The sequence below is a fragment of the Aedes aegypti genome, unplaced genomic scaffold, assembly GCF_002204515.2.
Source record: "Aedes aegypti strain LVP_AGWG unplaced genomic scaffold, AaegL5.0 Primary Assembly AGWG_AaegL5_hic_scaff_635_PBJ_arrow, whole genome shotgun sequence".
Lineage (NCBI taxonomy): Eukaryota > Metazoa > Arthropoda > Insecta > Diptera > Culicidae > Aedes > Aedes aegypti.
The window spans coordinates 36839-55787 of record NW_018736317.1 but is presented as its reverse complement, the minus strand read 5'-3'; the positions used below and the strand labels follow the sequence as shown (position 1 = coordinate 55787).

The following is an 18949-nucleotide window of genomic DNA, read 5'->3' as shown; positions in this document are numbered from 1 at the left end:
GATTGTCATTATTTGAAAGATTCACCAGTTTATGATACTATTTATTTTTGCTTTTTTATTGAGAGTTTATTTACGATCATGTAAAGGTGTTAAAAATGCATAAGTTATAACTATCTTTTTTCAAACCGCCATAGATCCACGGCAATATCTACACTCGATTTTTTATGAAATTTATAAGTTTGAGGAAGGTTATACTTTAACTCAGCTACGACGGTGGCTTTAACTTTCCACTCGATTGCCTTTTTCTTAATGTGATCCCTAGAATACAATAAATGCAGCATTCAGAAGTTGTGCTAAACGAGCAACTTTGATCCTTCAAACACTCACCTGGTTGATGTTTTATGTAGCGAATAGACACTACGATCTGCGAGGGCCAGTCCAATGCGTAGAAATTTCATGTCAATGCCACTGTTTTGCTTTGTGCCAAATGGAGGATTCATAAGCACCGTGTCAAACTTGTGCTCAAAATCAATGTCTTCCATTCCTAGCACATCCCACTGTATGCAATCCACATTGTCCAGCTCAAATCCTTCGATATTACCTTTGAAAATCTAAAATTAGAAATTTGAATATATTTTTTGACACCGTCTTTAGCTTTGCTGTACAGACTGAATTTCCAGAAATTACAGACTGAAAATCCAGTTTTTATCCAAATTGAATGTCTTTGAGTCTACGGATTGAAATGTTTTTAAGCATTTATTATATCAAAATTAAGATATAGAAGTGCAATAAAAACGTGTTATACTTAGAAAAATGTGCTCATTCGATCTAGCTTATTTTTTTTTAAATTATTCATCACTAAACAACCTCATTTACTCCTCTGCAGATTGTGTCGGACATAAATCGACTGCTTATTTGATTTTTTTTTTTTTTTTTTTTTTTTTTTGTCGGTAGCGATAGGGGTAGTACTGGCACTCTTAATCTGCCCTAAGCTCCTTCCCAGCATTTGCTTTTATAAGCCTCTATTGCGTTCATCACACAGACGTTCCTAAGCAATGTTGCTCAAATGGTCACTGTGTACCCTAGCAGCAATCAGCCCTTGCCATAGTTTTGCAGTCTAGTAGTTCAGACTACTATCAAACTATGGTAAGGCCTGAAATGCTACTAGAGTGGTTAAAGTGAAGAACGAAATAGTTTTATTAAAAGGTCCTCATTCCCCATTTCATTTCATCACTCACTATCGTCACTTTTATTTTCGACACTATCACGTATATCACCGATTATCACTCATCAACTTTCGTAATACACTTCAGATATACTTTCTATTATATCACTTTTCACATCACACCATTTTCATATAAATCTGTTAGCATTACCATCTGTTAGCATTACTAAGTAATTTAAAAATATTCAATTTAAATGTATCATTATTTTTGTTGCTGTAGAGTCATTACTATTCAAACTACGATTTAGCACTAAGATTAAGAAAGTTACATTAAAAAAAAATCAATTCGATCCATTCTTCTGCACTCGCTGTCATTATGTATTAATACTTTTATCATGTACGTTTGAAGAACTAGGCAATTAAGTTTATATTCAGAAAAATAATTGCACAATGTATTATGGCCATTATTAAATTAGTAGAGTTCACATCATTATTATTATATTTTTAACAAAACTATCAGAATCACTTCACCTTAATTTTCAAATTTTCATCACTATAGATTTAATTATAAAATCACTATTAGCACCTTCACAATCACTAAATTTAATAACGACGAGTGTAACGCACAGTTCCACCAAACACCCATTCTTATGTTGCATTATAAAACGATTGATCACACGTTGGCTTCGAAACTTAACCACCATTGCTGATTAGTACAAAGGATGCTACAGCTCGTGTAAACGAATTGAAACATCAAACAACCAGCACTGGTTTATAAGTAACTAATGAGCCCTGGCGGTCCCTCCGTTCGAAGAGGACCTGATAATATGCCGAAACATATTAACAGATCCTCCGCCTGAATGCAGCCGTTTCATGATAAATCATGAACCGTTGGAGGTGTGCCAAAGTATTGGGAAGGTGATATGTTTCACAGACGGGTATTATTATGGTGCACCTTCTACTTTGGCACCGTCAAACCCTGTGATCGTGGCCAGGGATAAATCGACTGCTTATTTGATGCGATGATAATGGCCTGAGAATAATGGCATGCACGTAACCGGTAAAAAGTGCAAAGTAATTTCCTTCTCACGAACCAATAGCATTTCGCTCCATCAATATAACATGTGACCAGATTTTTGGAAAGTGTTGATTCAATCTGTGCTCTGGGTGTTACTATTGACTTAAAATTGAGATTTAACGAGCACATAAGCATCATAACTGCCAAAGCATGTTGGGGAAGACGAATTAAGAGCGCCCACCGGGGGAAGGTGGTCCTTCAGTTTGGCATGAAAATGGCGGTTCTCTTAAAAGTTCACCAAGCGCTATCCATGAACACAAGATTTTTGCCATTCCGAACCATTTAGGTTAATATTTACATTATTTTTTTCATAACAAATATGAGCATGAGCATAGATGACCCTTACAATTCGTAGTTGCTACTCCGTGATTGACCAGAACAATCGAGGTTGCACAGGGAGATAGTGAATGGGGCTTACCATTCTTCAATGTGCACAAATCGAGAGCTCAAATATTAGAAGTCAATAACGGCGCCGGCCACGTCCTTACGGTCATCGGGGAAGGGGAGGAATATAAGTTAGACAACCGTTGCTACTAGAGACCGAGTATACCTCTGCATCTCCACAATTGTCATGGAAAGGATATTGGGTTAGTGGGATAAGGTAAAGATCTGGGAGTCACCAATGGTTGGTGATGCGATCCATGATATAATCACGCCTAATAATCGCGAAATAATTAGATTATCGCATTGTACGCCGAGCAAGTGTTCATCACTCGCCCACGCAGGAGCAAGCGACGCGATCAATAGATCAAACACTACAACGATCCGCGGTGCTTTTCCATTTCACTACGTGAACAACGCGCGATATGTTTGATCCTGCCCTCATCGCCCGCCCCCGCAGGAGCAGGCGTCAAGGTCGAAGGATCAAACACAACTCTTAGGGCCCGTTTTGTTCATTATGTACATAAATGACTGTAGAGAATAGGGTTAGTACTAACAAGCGTGTGTACGATACAATGACATGCGACGAGTTTTACGTTTTTGTGACATTCTACATTATTTTTTTCATAACAAATAGCAAAACACAGTTTCTGTTCGTCGATATTGAATTTGATCTAAATTCAAAAGATGCTCACTTAAGGATTTCGGAAGGATTTTTTAGTAAAAACCTAAAAATTTGACAACGAGCAGTTGGAAATGTAAAAGATGCGCGAAATGGAACTTAAAGCCAAGGAAAATATGCAGGTAGAAAAGATAAAGCAGGAGCAAGAGTTACTGGACCAACAACTGGCATCGGAACGAGCGTTCGTACAACAACGAGATGCTATCCGAAGCCAGATAAACAGCAGTCTGCAAAGAATCCAATCAATCATGGACGCAAAAGGTGCCGTGCCATTAGAAGTTAAGTTTACTATAATCTAGTACAAATTACTGAGCAGTGCAGTAAATGTAACCATGTCCATAGTAGCATCCACTACAAAGCATTGTATTTCAATCAGTGACACCCACCGTACAACACAAAGTGGTCAAAAGTAGAATGCCAAAATTGTCAAATCAAGAATGTTTCTAGTCATAAATACTGCAACTGTGGTTGAATAAACGGAATATATTTTCTTGTGTAGTGATGTTGACTATGTTTTGGTAGAATTAACAGATAAATATAGTCGGTTGAAAATCGTTGGTGCAGTTCTTAATTTTACCATGGATTCAGTAGTTTTTACAATAAAATTAATTTTAGTGTATTTTCGAACATGCACTGAAAACAGCATTGTGGTAAAAAATACCATGTTGATGGTTTAAATTAAATGCACAGCACCACTTTATTTGTGCAGACTTCCCAATGCATTCATTTCGAAAACCTTGTGTCGTTGTTTTTACCATGGCGGCAACGCAAGACCGAAACAGTCAAAATTACCATGTTTCATAGTTATATTGATGACGAATAAAAGTTATTTGTTCAACCATCTCTTGCATTAAAAATTACTACAATCGTGTAGTAAATTTTAATGTTGGGCCATGGTAACTATAAACGCAGCTATAAGTGAAATTTTCAACCATCATTTGCAGTTAAAATAATAAGAGTTGTGTAGTAGGTTAAACTGGACGCTTCTTTTATTGAATATCATCAAGTGCGATGCCGAGGTCCACGCATGATGCATGATACAGAATTGTAAATATGTGTATAATAATAATTAATTTGAACTGATCAATGGTAATTTGTACAAATTTCAATTCTAAATAAATAATGAGTTCACGCAAATAAATAAATAATTTGCGCAAATAAAATTTGCGTTTTATCAGATCCGGAGATGATCCGGATACCACTGAAGGCAGTTCGCCATCCACGGTCGCCGGCATGACTCTTGGCTGACCTTCATGTACAGTGACTGGCTGTCATGTTCTGACTGATGCGATGCTGAAGAAGATCTGCCTTGAAGAGCGCTACTCCCGGCTCGATGAATCCGTTTTCCGTCAGCTTGTAGAAGCGATGTTAAATCAGGAAGAACGCTGGTTAACGCTGATCTTCCGTTGCCTTCTTGATGGATAATTCACTGAAGATGCCAGAGCATAAAAACCGATCCGAGGGATTTCTGTAATTCACGATAAAGCACACGAATTCACAACATAACACCAATTCTCTTAAAATAACTATTTCAAAACAAACAAACCTGCAACATGCATTGAAGAAAACGAAATACATCCAACAGCAGCTCAGTCAGCTCAATCTTAAAACTTTGTTAAAACTATTGGTTCATGAACTCGTAAAACAAATCACCATAAATTTCTGTATTGTTTAATGTTTCCGATTGTTCTATTCATTTTGGATATAGGCCTATTCACACGACGTCTCATATCAGCTGATCGGGAAGCACTTTGACAGTTCTTCTATGAAAATGGCAGGCCCGTGTTAGCACCGGTCCTCCACCGATGTAAACAAATGCATAGACGGATCTGTCACATGAAAAGGCCTATACCAATTCTAGTTTGCTTCCAAATAGCTACACGCAAAAAAATTGTGCGGTAAAAACTACCATTTTAGGGGGTTAATTTAAGCGCTCGCACCGGCAATTTTCAGCAGACCGGAAATGCGCTTGATTTTACCATGTCTGTAGTCGGAATCAGATTGTTGTAAATTATTTCTGTCAAATGTACCAGTAATGCGGTGGGGTGTACCATAAACATAGTAAATTGGTCTGAATTTCCATGGTAGTTTCAAGAATGGGCGTAGTCAGCTAAAATAGTTATTTTTACCACAGATTTTTTTCCCGTATACTGTCTTCGTTACTGAATCAATGTACAAAATGGCGTCCTTCAATGGGAGTTAGGGATATAAATGCACGGTAGTAAAGATTACACATTCTCTGTTTTTATTATTACAATGAGCATGGTAAAATCGAAAACATTTGCTGTTGCTTATTACTGAACATGTGGTCAAGTCAACTTCAAGAAGAATATCTCTTGACTACATAAACATAGTTGAAAGTACAGTGCTATAGTTTTGTGAACATGGTAATTTGAACAACATTGTTTTTATTAATATGATTATTTCATTCAATTTAACAATATTTCGGAATAGTTGTGGTAACAACAATGTCGTGATTAAAGTTACTACAGCATTATTTTCAGTGTGAGCAGTGACTGAAGCTGCACGTTAAGATTTTTTCATTCAGAGTGCAGAGTGATTCTGCACGTAAAGAACAATCTATTCAGAGTGACGCTTAAAATTATTACAATCATGCATATGAAAGAAATGCATGGAATCTAATCGATTACATGACAATTTGCACAAAATCATGAAGGTGCTGTAATTTGACAAGATTTGTAGTTATTATTATTATGTTTTATTTAAGACACTTTACCATTTGTCATGGCATTCGTGTCTGACAAAGATTTGTAGTGTAATTTTGCGATTAGTCTGGTATTCTCTTTATGTCTATGATTTTATGATGATGGTACATTAAAGAATTTTCTGGGTGGTTTTCGATCTTCGCCAACGCCAGTGATTGATGTTTTTTTTTTAATATTAGCTTAACATCTATGAAGAGATCTTGAGAGTACAGCTATCAAATTTGGAATCACATATTTTCTAGCACCAGTACTGAGATTCTGGTGAAATTGCGGTAGAATTTTGATGCTCCCCGTGTGTTTTCTTAACAGCATGTTGAATTCCGGAAGTTCTAAGTGTTTCTGTGATGTTCTCGTTATTTTGGTGGGGTTTCTGATAATATCCTTGGAATTTTTAGAACTTAGAATGTAGAGATTTTTATTGGAATTGTAGTGATTCCATTGGTAGTCGTTAGAATTCAATGAGGATCTCCCCTAAAACACCAGGGTTCTCTTTGAAATTATTAAAAATCTTATCGATTTCACAAAAAATCCCATTGAAATCTATAAAATATTTATCGGCGTTCAAAAGATTTATATTAAAGCTTTGCTTTTAAATTCCAACGGAACTGGAGTTTAACGGAATCTTAAAGGTTTTTACAATAATTACAAAGATTGATTTTCAGAATTACAAATATTCACACAATAATTCGCAGGAATCCCACCGTAATCGCATAGACTCTCACACAAATACCGTCTTAAAGATACCCACAGAATTCCAAGAGATTAATATCCGGAATCCCATTCCCACCCCAATTCTAGAGTTTTTACCAGATTTCTAATATTTCCGCAATATTCCTAGAATGGTATTTAAACTTCCAGAATTATCATAAAAAAATTCGACATCCCTATCGGAATCGCAAAGTTCTTTCAGGAATTCCGGAATTCCAAAGGAAATCTGAGATGTCAAAATTTTTCACGTAAAATTCAGAATTACATTATAAATATCTGAATTCCTACCGTGCATGCGTGCTCGTAAATAGCGCTGACGTTGCTACACTCATTTCTGAGTTAACAACCAGAGATGTATGTGATGTCACAATTGATGTTTCTGTTGATGACTTCAATAGGAAATACGTCTTTTGTTTTGTGGTGTATTTACCACATGATGAACCATCCCCAATGGATGATTTCAAACGAGTTGTCGTTCACTGCCTATGAAAAAGCCTTCTGCTGATTTGTGGGTAGTGATGCTGATACTCATCACATCATCTGGAGCAGCTCAGATATCAATATAAGAAGCTCCAGTCTGATGGAATGCTTAAGTAGTTCAAATCTTGGATTACTTATTTTAGGGAATCGCCCAACCTTCATGGTATCTGCTAGAGAAGAAGTGTTAAACATAATGCTCTGCTTGAACAGAAACAGTCACAAGTTGACGAAATGGCATGTATCAGATGATGAATCATTATCTGATCATCGCTACATCTCTATATGAACATATACTCCACAAACTGGGAAATGATTGTGACCAAATTCTATGAATTCTCTCCGTCCATAGGAAATCCTAGTGATTTGAATGTTTCCACTTCCGGTGAATTGGGACACAATTGTCCTTACTTCGAGTGAATTCTACAATTGCTTGTCATTTTGTTCCTCACAACTCCCTTCGCGGAACGAGTTGACGTCTGGCTATTTGTAACGGAATATGTAAGACAGTTAGGCTGCTTTTAAAGTTCTTGCTTAGGCCAACTCAAGGTCTAAGCTTGTTATCGCACGTCGAATTCAATTTCAGGAACTGAATTCAGTGAACTCTGTAAAACTTATATAGGTCCTTGCTATTCTTCCATTGCTGGGAATGAATTGGCTTATGAATTAGCTCGCAATGGAACATCGCATGACTTCATTGGCTCTCAGGCAGCTATTCCAATTTCGAAGTGCTGGGTGAAGCTTCAGAAATTCTTGGCCAGCACCAGCAATATTGGAATAATTTTGAGTCATGTCGTCAAACAAAATTGTACATTACTGAGCCATCCCAAAGGTGGCTAAGTATTTAACAAATCTGTCAAAGCAGAATTGCAGTCTCTTGGTAACATCCTTGACTGGTCACTGCCGACTCAACTATCACATGGCAAATATTCAGTGTGTTGATACATTTGTGTGTGATAGTTGTGATTCCGATTATGGAACTTCTTATCACCTGATATGTAACTATTCAATCTAAAGCCGTTGGTCCCGAGATGAACTAGCCCAGGGCTAAAAATCTCGTTAATAAAGATAGAAAAAAAATGTTCGCGTAATTGCGATTCCAATTACTTGGTTAACACTTATTAAGTGAAACTGATTTCAGAAACCTGAATCTTCAGGACATTCTGTTATTCTTAACCCGCTGTGGTAATGAGCTATAGGCTCTCTTTACGCTCATGCGTTTTGCAGTCTCCTTTTTAGTGCGCTGTTCGAACCCATTGTGGTATGGAGCTACATGCTCTCAATTCACTTATACAATTTTCCCTCTTCAAGGGACCCCACTCCTATTTCCTCCCATCTTTCCCTTCCCTTTCCTCTCCCATCGGGTATATGATGAAATAGGCTCAAATATGGCGATGGCACAAATCTCTCAAATGGCGGGGAACGTGCCTCTGGAGCCGGCCTTCTGATACCTGATACGGTAAATTTTTACAGTATTCGGTGAAAAATTACGGTGTTTTATTTCACCGAACTGTTCAGCTGTTGAGATTACGGTGAAATTCACCGTAAGAGTTTAGTGTGAAGCGGGCGTTGTACAATAGTAATACTATTCAAGTAAAATGAAATCAATTTTGTTAAAAATACAAGCCAAATCCGCATATATTTCCAAAATGTAGGGGTGATCGGGGCAATATGGGCCGCCTAAGGAAAACTTCATGGAATGCATAGAAAAACAGCAAAAACTATTGTTTAAATGCTAGTGACTTGTACTATGACATGTTTTCTTCCATGTTATGTCGATAATTAATGTTAACATCAACTTGAAAATTATTTTAGGAAGGTTTTTGAAAATCATGTTTTCCTGCGTGTTCACCAACCATATGGGGAATTAAGATTTTTATTTAAAACAATATAGAGAAGAGTGAATGATAAAGTGTACGATATTTGAAAGGAAATTTTATAAGCTTTGCTTGAAATTGTGAATTCAAGCGGCTTATTTTTGATAGATACATAACATATTGAAAACAGACCATGTAATTCTAGTATAACCCTTTCTTTCCCACGAGGTTTTTCGTAGTTTAAAAATAGAAAATGTGATATCTAGATAAATCACCAGAACAAAAGATGTAAAGTTTTACTCGAAAATATCAATAGAACTGAAAAAAATATTTTTTGTGGTGGATCACCAGTGATCCATTGGGAAGATGACTGCAACTAGGGTAAGAAAGAGGCATCAATATTTTTTCCATTTCATTGTTGGGGCTCAGATAGCCGTAGCGGTAAACGCGCAGGAAAAGTAATTCAATTGAGCTTGTTTTTTTTTTGTTTGGTGAAAATCATGTTTATACAGTTAACTCTCCCTTACTCGATATTCCGTATCTCGATATCGAGTTAGAGAACCATAGTTAAAGGTGGTTTTCATGGCTAACTCGATGGTCCCTTGGAACGCAGTTGCACTGCTTTTGTGTTCTGTAACTCGATACCTCCCTAACTCGATGGTCCCTTCAATATCGAGTAAGGGTATTGACTGTATTTCTAAACATAGAAGTTTGAAACTCCACTTTATTTAAATTAGAAAAAATGCTGACTTTATTTATTACATCAACAGGCAAGGTATGATGTTACATTTATTACATCAACAGGCAACCCAATGATGTTGGTAGTTAAAAACATACAAATCGAAACAAGAAAGATCAAATCTACAAATAACACATATGGAAGTCAAGAGCTAAAACTTAATCTAAAGCACATTCAAAGTCGTTGTCAGTTGTATCGTCCAGCAAAAAAGGATGAAAATCTTCGTAAGAACTCACGAGTGAGATAAAAGTCGAAGATTGATGTGACTCGGTTGAAAAGGTTCAGTAATCCGTTGATCCCACCGTTAGTACTGTAGTTCGTCCGTCGGAGAGGAAGCCTTAGGAGCGAACTATTGCGGAGCAGTCGTGATCGAGCATTCAAGTCGATTTGTTCGAGGATTGATGCGCCTATTCGTCCCTGAAGCGTATCGGCGATCGTCAAAGCTCTGATTGTGTCTCTTCGCGTGCGGAGTAGCTCGAGATCTATTAGTTGGCATCTACTCTCGTAACTAGGTAGGCGGAACGGATTCGTCCACGGTAGTTTGCGAAGCGCAAAACGTAGAAAGCGGCGTTGAACCGACTCGATTCGCTCGGCGCCGTTGTTGCATGCAGGACACCAGACTGCAGAACAATATTCCAGAGTGGAACGAACGAGGGAGCAATAAAGCGACTTTAGGCAGTAGATGTCCGTGAAGTTTTTGGCGATCCTGAAGATGAATCCAAGGGTTCTGGACGCCTTGTTTACGGTGTACGACACATGCTGCCTGAAAGACAATTGTGAGTCCATGATGACACCCAGATCTTTCACGTTGTTAACGCGTTCGATAATCGTCCCATACAGACTGTAGGCGAATAGAATCGGCTGCTTCAGTCGTGAGAACGTTATAAATGAACATTTGACTGGGTTAACTACCATCCTATTAAGAGAGCACCAGTTAGCGAAAGCGTCCATCTGTTGCTGCAAAAAGTGGCAGTCGGTTGTAAAGCGGATCTGTAGGAACATTTTTAGGTCATCGGCGTAAGACAAACGACGACCTTTGATAAGCAGATGAACATCGTTGAAATACAACAGAAAGATCAACGGACCCAAATGGCTACCTTGTGGGATGCCAGAAGAAGCAGAAAAGCTACTAGATTTGAAATTGCCAATTGAAACCAATAATTGACGACCGGTGAGGTACGTCCGGAACCAACATAACAAATTGCCGCCGACACCAAGCCTGTCGAGTTTTGCGATCGCGATAGCGTGGTCCAGCTTGTCGAATGCAGCAGAGAGATCGGTGTATATGACATCCGTCTGCGGAGATTTCTCGCATACTCTGAGATAACGCCCTAAAAGCCATTGGTAGCCACGTGTGTAGCTCATTGTTTCTGAGCAAATGAAAGAATAAGCATCCAAACCAACATCACGGACAGGTAGATAATGCGCTGTGAAATAACATGAAAATCCATTCAAATGCTCAGAAACAAAGAGCTACACACATGGTTACCAATGGCTTTTAGGGCGAGATCAGAAGTTATGCGAGATTTGTACATTTTTGTGAATATTTCAAGTGTTGAAACGAATATTCTCACGGTTTTTATTGTGGTGGCTATTTGAAGCATCCTCTAGCAGATCATAATGACACTATACATTAAAACACTGTTTTTTAGGTAAAATCCGGGGTGGCCCATATTGCCCCGTATGTTCATATTGCCCCTATGGGTGTCTCAAGGTGATGATAAGTATATATCTGAGATTTTTGAATTAATAAACCCCCCTGATTCAATCTCCACGTTAATAAATGTAGAATTCATAAAACATTATACTTTTTAGAATCACAGGTAAGTGATATTTTTTTCGCAAAATTGTGTACGAAAATCGTGGTGGTCGCTTTTACCCTGTGGGTGGGCGGTTTTACCCCATCGCTACACGGGAAAAAAATCTGTGGTAAAAATAACTATTTTAGCTGACTACGCCCATTCTTAAAACAACCATGGAAATTCAGACCAATTTACTATGTTTACGGTAAATCCCACCGCATTACTGGTACATTTGACAGAAATAATTTACAACAATCTGATTCCAACTACACTGCCCATAATTGCATAACAGTCACATTCGACATTTTCGACAAATTGGAGGTAATACCATGGAGTCATCAATTGATAAATACTTTCGATCAACTTACTAAAATCTGTGAGATTGTTCTAGAAAATTTGAAAATAATACCAAGTTGTTCTGTCACATTGGTAATTATAACCGCATAACAGTCACATTGAGATTATAAATGAGCCTTGTAATGTAGTAGCAATGAAATTTTTATATCAGAATTATTTTTTGACAATTCACCTAGTATACGATATGAGTTGTACAAAACCTTCCTCTTCTTCTTTCTGGCGTTACGTCCCAACTGGGACAGAGCCTGCTTCTCAGCTTAGTGTTCTTATGAACACTTCCACAGTTATTAACTGAGAGCTTACTATGCCTATGACCATTTTTGCATGCGTATATCGTGTGGCAGGTACGAAGATACTCTATGCCTTGGGAAGTCGAGAAAATTTCCAACCCGAAAAGATCCTCGACTGGTGGGATTCGAACCCACGATCCTCAGCTTAGTCTTGCTGAATAGCTGCGCGTTTACCGCTACGGCTATCTGGGCCCCGAGAGTTGTACAAAATATCAGCCTCAAATAAGTACTTTTGAGTTCTTGGTAATTTTTAGAAATTTTAGTTTCCTCCCATACTGCCATAAAATGCACACTTGGTATTCCATTTACTTAATGCCTACTTTTGTCGAATGTTACAAATATGCAGTTATGGGCAGTACAGACATGGTAAAATCAAGTGCATTTCTGGTCTGCTGACAATTGCCGGTGCGAGCGCATAAGTTAATCCCTTAAAATGGTAGTTTTTACCGCACAATTTTTTTGCGTGTAAAACACCTGCAATGTATTTTTGATCAAGCCTAAGGCTTCAAAAAACGACATGCTGCAACGAAAAAGGATTTATTGATTCTTGATTTTGACATATGAATTAAATTGCTTAGGCGGGCGGTCGTACCCCGTCTTCTCCTACCGTGCTTGGTTTCATCCGTCGCCATGCTTCCGATTTTACCGATGTGTCATTCGTTTTGGCAGCCATGAAGCAATTTCAGTTCGCAATTTCAAAGTAATAAAACTCAGTATTCATAGTTCATATGGTTTATTAAAAGTATTACTAGATGTATGCTGATATTTTTTCAACAATGTCAGTGCATCCTATATGACTTTCTTTAACTTGAAACCAAAGACAAATTAAAGACCTCCATGTCCCTTGCAGTTGCCTAAAATTATATGGCTCACATGGTAATCTAGAATGCCGTGAAAAGTGTACTGCGATCTGTCAAACGTGGGTACCTTTTGCACTTTCGAGGGACCAAATGCAGTACTAGAAGTGGTACTCAAGCTGAGCCCGAGTGCGACAGACCTGTTGAAACCGTGGCAAGAATTAGTAACAATCATCAACGACGCCTACAAATTTTAATGACGGCCTACTTCGCCTTAAAGATCCCATCAGGGCCTTTGAATTTCAGTGAATTTCATTTCAAATGACATTAAAAATTGCCAAATATATTGGTGAGCCCAACATTATCATTCTGATGTTCGATTACTGAAGTTGGCAATGCTTTCCAAAGTTTAATATCAAATAGAAAATGTGAAAATCTATTTTCTTTTTATTTACATTTTTCGACTCTGGGTCCCATATAGAAAGTGTGCAAAGGAGCAAATTACCCATTTTTGCGTAACTTAATTACAGATGTTCCCAATTTGGCGTGACGTCCCTTAGCAGCATACACACGAATAATCAAATTAAGGATAGGTATAATAAAACTCACCTCTATTGCATCGGCATCAATTTCAACCCCAACAACATGAGCCGCACCCAGCAAAGCCGCTCCGACGCTCAGCATTCCGGCTCCGCAGCCCAGGTCCAGTACCAACTTGTTCTCCAAATCGTCGTAGTTGGTTTGGATCGTGTACAGCATGTGGCTGGCAATGTGCGAAGGCGTAATGTACTGTTCCAGCGTTACCTTAGGATTCTCAAAGCCATCAACCGTTTGCAGAAACTCCTCAAACTTTTTCAACTTTAGGCAAGCCATTATTTAGCACCGGTTGATGTAGCCGAAATTGGTCCCGAACTGGCCCCAGTAGAGGGCGTGTTTTCAAATCGAGGAAGTACCGGTATGATATTGTTGCCGAAGAGCGAATCTTGGGGAATGAAGAAGCCGTAAGATTGGCTCAGGGCCTGGTTGTAAACTGCCTTAGTCGTAGCGTTAATGGTGCTCTCCACCGGTTGGTTCGATTGAGCTTGGCTAGTAGCTTGAACGTACTGAAATGCGACGAAACATCAATGAATGAGATCATCATGAGCAAACGAATGAATGCGAATATTTTACCAGAGATTCCCAACGCCAACAATTGATTCAATGAATCGCAAGATTAGGAAAATGCGCTGATACAGTAGGATTTCGTTTTTGGCAACATAATTGTAATTTTTAGTTAAGCTGTTTCTGTTTGTCTTATTTATGGAATCATATGATGACCTCAGATCGGTCAATTCGAAGATTTCTATAGGCCAGGATAATCGAAAATCCACTGAAGCTCCGTACTGTTATTGTGATTCGAATTCGGGGTCAGTATGAACCCAAGACACAAATAACGTAACTTTTTTTTGTATTCAAAAATGTTACCAAAAATTTGTTTGATAAAACCTGGGGTGCCAAAAATGGAGCATTCCAAAAACGGAATCCCACTGTATATCTTCTTAACGAAATTATTGCGATCACAACCTGTTAAACCTCATCAATGACTTCACTGGTGATTGTATTTTATTTTACGCTCCAGTATAATGGACCTCAGCCGAGATTTGGGAATCACTGGTATCTATTGATATAGTGCCTCATTACCTGCGGAATCGTCAAACCAGCCGGAGTTGCGCTAATATTCGGAGTAACTGGACTCACGCCCTTCTGAAGAAGCTGCTTTTTGATCTGAATATCTTCCAAAATCTTTTTCGTTACGTCAGCTAATAGAAATTTAAATATGTTTAAAAAAAACATGTATGTTCAGAATGAATTTTGATTTACTCACCTTGTGCATTTGAAGATGGGAAAGCCATTAAATTTCAGATTGCTGGTCGAGAAACCGGTGTTTATTGCAGGATAGCTTTATTAAATCAATTAGCACCTAGAAGTGTGACTGCTGTTTTATTTGCGGAGGAGGTAAATAATTGAATTTCAATTAAAACTGAAGATTTGTGGAAATAATCGTACAGAGAACGTGCAAATATTTTGTGATGAACCGCGAAGCCGAAACAGACTCAAAACAAACGCAAGATAATTTGACAGTTTCTTGTGGTTTCTTTTGGATAAAATTTATAGCTACATTTTCCAGGGTAGAATCAAGGAAGAATTCAAGGTGTACACTAAGCTGAATTTCACTGTCGAATGAGCCTACACTGAAATCAATGTTGGAGTAACCGTAATCATGACCGTGTATAGTTGAGAATACTATTCCAGAATGCAGTTGAATTAACTACAGCAACGATAATGTCTAAAGCCCTCAGTACAGTCTTTGCCAAGTGTGCAAATTTTTCCACACGCATAAACTAACACTTCAATATCCACTTAACACTTCAGATGTTTTGTCATTGTTGAGACCGATGTTTACATGTTGGTTTATGTGTGCGGAAAAATTTGCACACTTGACAAACAGTGTACTGAAGGCTTAGGGCCCATTCACAAATTTCATAACGCTGATGGGGGTGGGTGGGTGTCCTAAAAATGTTACAGCTCATACAAAAATTTAAAAATATTCATACAAAATGCGTCACGAGGGGGTGGGTGGGTATCGAAAATTGCCATTTTTGGCGTTATGAAATTTATGAACAAACCCTTAACGCCAAAAATGACCATTTTTGACACCCACTCACCCCCTCGTAACGCTTTTTGTACACGGAAAAAATTCTGTGTTAAAAATAACTATTTTAGCTGACTACGCCCATTCTTGAAACTACCATGGAAATTCAGACCAATTTACTATGTTTACGGTACACCCCACCGCATTACTGGTACATTTGACAGAAATAATTTACAACAATCTGACTCCGACTACAGACATGGTAAAATCAAGCGCATTTCTGGTCTGCTGAAAATTGCCGGTGTGAGCGCTTAAGTTAACCCCCTAAAATGGTAGTTTTTACCGCACAATTTTTTTTGCGTGTATGAATATTTTACAAATTTTGTATGAGCCGTAACAGCGCGAAGACACCCACCCACCCCCTTCAGCGTTATGAAATTTGTGAATGGGACCTAATGTCGTGTGGTCTTATTTTTACCATGGCCCCATATAAAACAATTTATTACTCAAATTGGTCACGGTTGATTCTTCTTTAATTGTAGCAAGAGACGCCATTACTGTTTTCGAAGAAAACACAGCTCCAGCATAGTCAAACGAAATGCTTTGAAAATGTTGAAAAATATTAATTTAATTGAAAAAATGTTTTGAAGTTATATTTGGAACAGGTATTAAAGGAAAATGTAAGCTTTGTGTTTCCCAATCATGGTTTAGCTCTAATGGTACATAAAATGTTTTTTTCTCTTTGATTGCAAAAAATAGCTGGAAAAATCGGGAAATGAAAATGCTTTCTCAAGATGTTCTCCATTCATTCGCAGATATAGTTATTATATAGGAAAGTTACCTTTCTAAGATTGTTTAACGAATTTTAATTAAACTCTACTGATAAACAGATTACTCCATGAATGCAACTATTTGGTGGACCTGGATGCTACATTTCTAATACGAGCTGCCTGCTGAAGTCAAATAATAATTTGCAATTAATAAGTGTGAAGTACTGTAAAATTGTTAGTCATGTTAATAAAAATTATCGATTCTGATTCTTGATTCTATAAAAAATTATTCGCAATGCATTCGGGTTTGCGAATTTGTAGCATCTGATTGTCTACAAATTTGCAAATTCAGATGGGGTTTATTCACAAATTTCATAACGCCAAAAATGGTCATTTTTGACACCCACCCACCCCCTTGTAACGTTTTTTATATGAATATTCTACAAATTTTGTACAAACTGTAACATCCGAAGAACACCCACCCACCCCCTTCAGCGTTATGAAATTTGTGAATGAGCCCATGCATTGCGCGTGAAACATTATCAAGCTCTGGAAAATGTCACAAATACTACAATCGTACAGTTCATTCTACTACACAAATGTTGTCAACTTAAACGCAAATGATGGTTCACAGAATAACTCAAAAATGTTGTTACGATTACCACGAAATATGGTAATTTTTACCGACTCCCTAATACGCGGTCCCCATGGTAAATCTCACTACAAAATCCGTTTGAGATGAGCATAGTGTGTAGTCTGCACAAATAAAGAGGCTTTGTGCATTTAAATTAAACCATCAACATGGTAATTTCGACCGCGAGGCTCTTTTCAGTGTATGAGCAGAGCTACCAGATGATTATATGAGCCTACACAGAAAAAAATTCCGTGGTTAAAACTACTATTTTAGCTGACTACGCCCATTCTTGAAACTACCATGGAATTTTAGACCAATTTACTATGTTTACGGTACATCACACCACATTACTGGTACGTTTGACAGAAATAATTTACAACAATCTGACTTCGACTACATACATGGTAAAATCAAGCGCATTTCTGGTCTGCTGAAAATTGCCGGTGCGAGCGCTTAGGTTAACCCCCTAAGAGCAGCCGTAACGGTGCGCGACTAAACTAAATTACATAGCGCAGTATCATTACGCTGATCCGTACCGGGCGCTGCTAACCGGGGTAGCAAAATGACAGCGCTGCTTTCGGAAAGCATCGGGTGAGCAAATTTAGCAGCGCGATAGTTGCGCTGCTATTCGATTTGAATTCAAGCATATGGTGTGGGATATGAAATTCTGGTTGGAGTTTTGGAAATCTGATGCGCATGAAGTAGAAATTTCAAAATTTTGGGAATTCGGGTAAACCTTCAAGATTTTGATAAGAATACTAGGAATCTGATGCAATTATTGGAAATCCGATAGAAGTTTATGAAATATTCGAAAATCCTCGTGAGAATTTATCGATTTCGGAGAATTATGGGATTTTGGGATTCCGACTGGAATCCACGGGATTTCGCCTGGAATCCTCGGGATTTCGACTGAAAGCCTTGGGATTCCGACTGGAATCCTTGGGATTCCGACTGGAATCCTTGGGATTCCGACTGGAATCCTTGGGATTCCGACTGGAATCCTTGGGATTCCGACTGGAATTCTTGGGATTCCGACTAGAATCCTTGGAATTCCGACTGGAATCCTTAGAATTCCGACTGGAATCCTCGGGATTCTGACTGGAATTGGAAAGAGATTTTGATAAGAATACCGACTGGAATCCTCCGAATTCCGACTGGAATCCATGGGATTCCGACTGGAATCCTTGGAAGTGCGACTGGAATCTTCGGGATTCCGGCTGGAATCCTTGGGATATCGTCTGGAATCCTCGGGATTTCAGCTGGAATCTTGGGGATTTCGGCTGGAATCCTCGGGATTCAGACTAGAGTCCTCGGGATTCCAGTCGGAATCCCAAGGATTCCAGTCGGAATCCCAAGGATTCCAGTCGGAATCCCAAGGATTCCAGTCGGAATCCCAAGGATTCCAGTCGGAATCCCAAGGATTCCAGTCGGAATCCCAAGGATTCCAGTCGGAATCCCAAGGATTCCACTCGGATTCATAAACAATCTCAAAAATTTCCGATGGAATTCTAATAATTCCGCACCAGAATATAATAGATATGCCAGCAGAGTTACAAAAATTCCCAACCTGAATTGATCACCATTATTTTCACAACTCATATGTTAACCCAAAAAGCAACGACCGGTACGGAAACGAGTTACTAAATATGGTAGCCACCGGTGTGAGAATGAGTGACTAAACTAAAATGACAACTCTGGGGGTGATCATTTTAATCACCCGAATAGTCGCCCCCGTTAAAGATGCTCTAAAATGGTAGTTTTTACCGCACAATTTTTTTGCGTGAACAAAAGAATTTATGGCACGTACAGAGGCTCATGAGCTCATGAGCCTTTGCATGCTATAAAACGTTTGAATTTTACTGTGCGCCCTGTTTTCAAGTTGCCCGTAAGAAAGAGCGAGACAGCACCAACACACGCTCTCTGTCACGGGCAACTTGAAAACAGCGTGCACAGT

The 18949-nt window shown here is 38.5% G+C and overlaps 2 protein-coding genes and 1 long non-coding RNA gene across 3 annotated transcripts; all 3 read right to left on the bottom strand.

Annotated features, from left to right (window-relative positions):
- Nucleotides 1-8: 8 nt before the first annotated feature.
- On the bottom strand, nucleotides 9-15071 carry LOC110681264 (methyltransferase-like protein 5). The gene is made up of 5 exons (XM_021857037.1): nucleotides 14824-15071; nucleotides 14640-14758; nucleotides 13569-14062; nucleotides 328-551; nucleotides 9-258 (listed from the first exon to the last, which is right to left on the bottom strand). Exons 3-5 carry the CDS (start codon nucleotides 13830-13832, stop codon nucleotides 111-113), a joined length of 636 nt encoding a protein of 211 aa, XP_021712729.1. The 5' UTR covers nucleotides 13833-14062; nucleotides 14640-14758; nucleotides 14824-15071; the 3' UTR covers nucleotides 9-110.
- On the bottom strand, nucleotides 4064-4998 carry LOC110681265. The gene is made up of 2 exons (XR_002503143.1): nucleotides 4793-4998; nucleotides 4064-4714 (listed from the first exon to the last, which is right to left on the bottom strand). It is a non-coding gene; the product is annotated as an uncharacterized LOC110681265 (long non-coding RNA).
- Nucleotides 13832-14851, bottom strand: LOC110681263 (SOSS complex subunit C homolog). The gene is made up of 3 exons (XM_021857035.1): nucleotides 14824-14851; nucleotides 14640-14758; nucleotides 13832-14062 (listed from the first exon to the last, which is right to left on the bottom strand). The coding sequence occupies exons 1-3, from the start codon at nucleotides 14849-14851 to the stop codon at nucleotides 13832-13834; spliced, it is 378 nt and encodes a 125-aa protein (XP_021712727.1).
- Nucleotides 15072-18949: the final 3878 nt, after the last annotated feature.

What these genes read in the sequence shown, in the direction of transcription:
- LOC110681263 (XM_021857035.1), bottom strand. Translation starts at nt 14,851, where the DNA reads ATGGCTTTCCCATCTTCAAATGCACAAG. An exon ending in CCCATCTTCAAATGCACAAG is followed by an intron (nt 14,759 to 14,823) that starts GTGAGTAAATCA and finishes AATTTCTATTAG; the next exon opens with CTGACGTAACGAAAAAGATT. An exon ending in CTGGTTTGACGATTCCGCAG is followed by an intron (nt 14,063 to 14,639) that starts GTAATGAGGCAC and finishes GTCGCATTTCAG; the next exon opens with TACGTTCAAGCTACTAGCCA.
- LOC110681264 (XM_021857037.1), bottom strand. Translation starts at nt 13,832, where the DNA reads ATGGCTTGCCTAAAGTTGAAAAAGTTTGAGGAGTTTCTGCAAACGGTT. An exon ending in TTGATGCCGATGCAATAGAG is followed by an intron (nt 552 to 13,568) that starts GTGAGTTTTATT and finishes TTCTAATTTTAG; the next exon opens with ATTTTCAAAGGTAATATCGA. An exon ending in CTACATAAAACATCAACCAG is followed by an intron (nt 259 to 327) that starts GTGAGTGTTTGA and finishes ATTGTATTCTAG; the next exon opens with GGATCACATTAAGAAAAAGG.